Raw genomic sequence first — 6,000 nt, 5'->3', positions numbered from 1 at the left:
CCCCCTGGATTTTCAAATTGGCACAGATTAATTATGGAATGTATTCCCCTTGACTTCCTTACAAATATGGTGCACCGAAAGACCGAATTATTTTATAAAATATGGCAGCCCTTCTTGAATTATATGAATACAGATATTTCGGCTATCCTAACAAGGGCTTTTATTTAATTGAGATTATGAACCTGGCTGTTCTAGGGCCCCTTGGGAGAGGAATCCCACACGAATACAGGTTTTGTTACATTTGATGTTAACACATTCCGAGCATGGATCTCACTACTCAATTTCTATGTTATCCGTTTTTTTTTTGTTTTTTTTTCTTTCTCTTATTTGAATAATGTAAGAGACTTAAATATACACTCTGGTTAGTTGTAGGTTAGATTAGTAGTTAATTGAGTTTTGTTTTTTTCTTACTCTGTATTTTTCTTTTGTTAAATTGTGGTTATTATATATTTAAGATTTAATTGTATATCAATGTTTGTACTTGAGAGTTTTGTTTATTTTTGTAAACTTGTAAAAATGTTAAATTTCTAATAAAAATATCTATTAAAAAAAAAGCATACGGTGTGTTAGGTTTTGTTGGTAGAGGGATTGAGTTCCGGAGCCGTGATATCATGCTGCAACTATACAAAACACTAGTGCGGCCTCACTTGGAATGTTGTGTACAGTTCTGGTCGCCCCATTACAGGAAGGATGTGGAAGCATTGGAAAAGGTGCAGAAGGGATTTACCAGGATGTTGCCTGGCCTGGAGAGAAGGTCTTATGAGGAAAGGCTGAGGGACTTGGATCTGTTCTTATTGGAGAGAAGTAGGCTAAGAGGAGATATTGTAGAGACATACAAGATGATCAGAGGATTAGTTAGGGTGGACAGTGAGAATCTTTTTCCTAGGATGACGACGTTGGATTGTACGAGGGGCATAGCTGCAAATTGAGGGGTGATAGATGTCAGAGGAAGGTTCTTTACTCAGAGTGATAAGGGAGTGGAATGTCCTGCCTGCCAGTGTAGTTAACTCAATCACATTAGGGCATTTAAACAGTCCTTGGATATGCATGTGGATGATGATGGGATGGGCTTAGATTAGTTCACAGGTCAACACAACATGGAGGGCTGAAGGGCCTGTTCTGCGTTGTATTGGTCTATGTTCTATGAGACCATGCTTGATAAATCTACTGGAATTCTTCGAGAATGTAACTAGCAGATGGGGGGGAGCCAGTGGATGTTGTTTATTTGGACTCTCAGAAAGGTTTTGTCAAAGTCCCAAATATGAGATTAATATGTAAAATTAAAATGTGTGGGATTGGGGATTGTGTATTGAGATGGAGAGAAAATTGGTTAGCAGACCAGAAACGAACCGTAAGAATAAATGGCTCTTTTTTCTGAGTGGCAGGCAGTAACAATTGGGGTACTCCTGGATACCAGGACCCCAGCTATTCACATTACCTGTTAATGATTTAGATGAGAGAAATAAATATAATAGCTCAAAATTTGCAGATGACAAAAGTTGCGTGGAAGGGTGAGCTGTGAAAAGGATGCAAATATGTTGCAGTGTGATTTGAGTGAGTGGGCAAATGCATAAAAGATATCTTATAATGTGGATAAATGTGAGATATCAACTTTGGTAGCAAAATTCAGAAGGCAAATTATTGTTTGAATGGCTGTAAATTGAGAGAGGGGTTTGAAAGCAAGTGCGCAGGTGCAGCAGGCAATGAAGAAGACAAATCCTATGGTCCGCCGTCAGACTGAGAGGATTTGAATACAGAACAGGATGTCTTGCTGCAGTCATAAGTGTATTGGTGAAGCCACACTTGGAATATTGGGTGCAGTTTTGGCATCCTTTTCTGAGGAAGGATGCTCTTGATGTAGAGGGTGTATAACAAAGATTTCCCACATTGATTCCTGGGATGGCAGATCTAATGTTTGAGGAAAGATTGAGTTGGTTAGGATTGTGTTCACTGAAGTTTAGAAGAATGAGGGGGTAATCTCATAGAAACCACGAAAATTCTAGAGGGACACATTTGATTCAAGAAAGATGCTGCCGATGAAGGGGAGGCCGAAACCAGCAGTTATAGTTTAAGGGGCTGAGATGATGAAGAAAATTTTTTTTTACTCAAGGGAATAGTGAGCCTGTGGAATTCACTACCAACAAAAGTGGTTGACGCCAAAACATTGTGTTTTCAAGAAGGAGGTGGATCTAGTTCACATGATTAAATGGATCAAGGGATATGAGAGGGAAGGGCAGGATGAGGGTATTGAACTCAATCAGTCGTGATCATTATGTATGGCAGATCAGGCTCGAGGGTCAAATGACCTACTCCTCCTACTTGCTATGTATAATTTTATGAATTTCAACACTATTTATAAAGTATCCATGTCACTTTCCTAGCTTCCCATATATAATACTTTACATTTTTCTGCACAATTTGTAATCCATAATTAGTGAATAATTGTAACATTTAAGTAAAAGCTTTTTCACTTCTGAATAAAATTTATGGACATTGTTCGAAGAAAAGAATGTAACTGACATTTAATGCTATGTTTACATCTGTCATTTCCTTAACTGATCTTCACCAACAATCTAACATAAATCAGGGCAAAAAAAGAGAAAGTGCGTGTTTGATAAACTGGTATCCTTTAAATCTTACCTAGGCGAAAGTTGTCCACGTTACCCTTGATGGATACTGCATTTCACCACCAGAGGGCTTCCTCCTCCGAAAAGGGCCAGGCTTATGCCATTTTGACTTTGCCCAAGAAATTCTCTTTGTAGATTATCTTCACAGGAACAGCAAAGTAGCAGCAAAGCAGCAAACTGGGTAAAAGCATTTCCTACTCATTATATATTTGGTTGTACATTATTCTTGGAATTGTTTTAAACGAGCTTAAACAGGCCAAGATAATTCTGAATTTCTTACAGCTCCAATAACATTAAAATATAAAATTGATAAATGCTAAAAGTTATATGGTAATTCTTAGCAGCAAATGTTTAAGCTTTTTTAACTGCAAACACATGAAATCTAAGGTAACAGTCTTTAGATTAGACTTGTTTGTGTTAATTTAGTTACATTTGCAACTATACAAATATTATGAAGATATATGAATTATTTATTTTAAGCTTTTTAAGAATAAATGATAACTTTCCCACTATTCATTGTTATAGAATTGTAGCTTTACAAAAGTTGGTTTGTTGATTTAAAACACTTTGTATAGTTAGTAAAAATGAAACTGGAAGCTGTAATCAATCTCTCAGCATCATTAGTACCCAACAGGAGATAAGAATGTATTGATGACCATCTATGATGTTTCCTGTATCGTAATATACAAAGTAATTTCTGTAAACTTCTGAATTGCGCATAATATTTTGATAGGAACTGTCTTAGGAACGTGGAACAGGCTAGTATGGATTATGAATCTCCTTTGATGCCATGTGGCTGTATCCTTTAACTTCAGGAAGTCTGCTACCAGAACAGTATTACCCTTACCCTAATAGTTTATGGGTTTACAATTTCCTCATAACTTTCACTCTGGGAACAGAATGAAATTAAATAAGCAAAATGACTGTTGGATGTTATCATGAGTTTGTGCCCTTTAAGCTGGAATTTCCATAATCTGTTGTTCTATTTCAAGTGTAGATATTTTTAATCAACCTGTCATGACACATGTCAGGAGCAGAAGGGACTTTAACCCATATAGGTAGAGACATTACCACTATGCTGCAAGGGCCCTCATGACCCCTGTCACTAAGACTGACCATGACTTCAAGTTTATTCCATTTGTGCCCATTGGGAGCATTCATTATGGGTGACTGTTCATCTATAATTAGATTAGATGAGATTCCCTACAGTACGGAAACAGGCCCTTCGGCCAAACCAGTCCACACCGACCCTCCGAAGAGTAACCCACCCAGACCCATTTCCCTCTGACTAATGCACCTAGCACTATGGGCAATTTAGCATGGCCAATTCACCTGACCTGCACATCTTTGGACTGTGGGAGGAAACCAGGGCACCCAGAAGAAACCCACGCAGACACTGGGAGAATGTGCAAACTCCACACAGACAGTCGCCCAAAGCTGGAATCGACCCTGGGACCCTGGTGCTGTGAGGCAGCAGTGCTAACCACTGAGCCACTGTGCCGCCCATGTTGATCCATCATTAGTTATATGTCGCTACAGTAACTAGAAATCAATTGCAGCCTCGCTTGGATCTGTTTCTCATACTAACCTATAATTACTTTATCTTCAGTTTAATTAGTTTAAATTCAGTGAATTTATCTATCCTTGATACTTAAAGCCAGTGACCAATTAACTGAGCCAATAAATTGACGTAATTGTACAGCTGCAGCAATTACTTAAGTTCAGTTTAAATATAAATGCCTATTCCCAAATAAACCTTCAATAAGACAAAATTAAATGCCTCAGTTTGCAGGCAGTCTTGTCTCTGGTAGCAGTGTGGTGGTTCATTGGTTAGTGGTGCTGCCGCCTCACACCACCAGGGACCCAAGTTCGATTCAATCTTCAGGCGACTGTCTATGTGGCGTTTCCAGATTCTCCCCGTGTCTGCGTGGGTTTCCTCCGGGTGTTCCGGTTTCCTCCCACAGTCCAAAGATGTGTAGGTTAGGGTGGATTGACCATGCTAAATTGCCCGTAGTGTCCAGGGATGTGCAGGCTAGGTAGATTAGCCATGGGAAATGCAGGGTCAGAGGGCTAGGATAGGGTCAGGGGTCTGGCAAGGGTCTGGGTGCGATGCTCTTCAGAGGAGTGATGTGGGTTCAATGGGCTGAATGGCCTAGTTCTACACTGTTGGGATTCTATTATTCTGAGTTGCATGGTTCCAGGTTCAAGGCCCACCCCAGAGAGGAAACTCAGTAAATACAATACATGAGGCTCTATTGGCCACATGCTGCTAAGTAATCAGTTATGAACAGTAGCTCTGTTTGGGTATGCTGATTTCAATGAGATTTTGCATTTGAGCCTCCACTAACAAGATTGAACTGAAGTGCGATGGTTATGCCCCTACATTTGGAGCAGAGGGCCTGGGTTCACATTCCCCATGCTCCAGAGCTAGGCCTGAACACATTGCTTTTTCAAAAGGTAAAATAAGCTTGGACTGAAATGTAGACATCTCTCCACTTCGGCAAATCAGGCACACTGTGAAGCACGGTTCGGATACATTTTACCGATTGGTATGATCTGTGATGAAACTCTTCTCCCTTCTCAAAATGAGTTCTTATTTTAGTTCATCTTGCTGAATTGCTTGAAATGACTAATGGCCATGTTTATATGAGCAGAAGTAGCCTTTAAAGTAAGTTATGATGTTGAGGAGCTGGTGTTGAACTGGGGTAGACAAAGTTAAAAATCTCACAACACCAGGTTATAGTCCAACAGATTTATCAGGTACCTGTGGAGCAGGATCATAAAACACAGAATTTATAGCATAAGATTACAATGTCATGCAACTGAAATGATGTATTGAACAAACCTAGATTGCTGTTAACTCTGTTAATAGTTCTACATTCCCCCAAAAAAGGAAACATCCTCTCCACATCTATCCTGTATAGACCTCGCAGGATCCTAGATTTTTTGATCAAGTCGCTTGCTCTTCGAGACTCCAGTGGACACAAGCCTCATGTGTCCACCTTTTACTCATAACAAAACCCATTCATTCCAGGTATTACGCTAGTAAACATGCTCTGAACTGCTTCCAATGTATCTACATACTTCCTTAAATGACATGACCAATATTATACACACTACTCCAGATAAAGAGAGACCTAAGGGGCAACGTTTTCACGCAAAGGGTGGTACATGTATGGAATGAACTACCAGAGAAAGTGGTGGAGGCTGGTACAACTGCAACATTTAAAAGGCATTTGGATGGGTATATGAATAGGAAGGGTTTAGGGGGATATGGGCCGGGTGCTGGCAGGTAGGACTAGATTGGGTTGGGATATCTGATCAGCATGGACGGGTTGGACCGAAGGTTCTGTTTCCGTGCTGTACATCTCTA

The 6,000-nt window shown here is 39.9% G+C and overlaps 1 protein-coding gene across 5 annotated transcripts in view; it reads left to right on the top strand.

Annotated features, from left to right (window-relative positions):
• Positions 1-6,000, top strand: part of LOC122560502 (katanin-interacting protein) — a 137,591-nt gene that overhangs the window by 109,235 nt on the left and 22,356 nt on the right. For all 5 annotated transcript variants that reach the window (XM_043711165.1, XM_043711169.1, XM_043711164.1 and 2 more), the window contains 2 exons: positions 2,645-2,808; positions 3,361-3,425. In XM_043711165.1, the coding sequence (XP_043567100.1) occupies positions 2,645-2,808; positions 3,361-3,425 (229 nt within the window). The remainder of the gene's footprint in view (positions 1-2,644; positions 2,809-3,360; positions 3,426-6,000) is intronic.

Source organism: Chiloscyllium plagiosum, chromosome 21, assembly GCF_004010195.1.
Source record: "Chiloscyllium plagiosum isolate BGI_BamShark_2017 chromosome 21, ASM401019v2, whole genome shotgun sequence".
Taxonomy (NCBI): domain Eukaryota; kingdom Metazoa; phylum Chordata; class Chondrichthyes; order Orectolobiformes; family Hemiscylliidae; genus Chiloscyllium; species Chiloscyllium plagiosum.
Note: the sequence above shows the minus strand (reverse complement) of the source record. Positions and strands in the feature narration are given on the sequence as shown.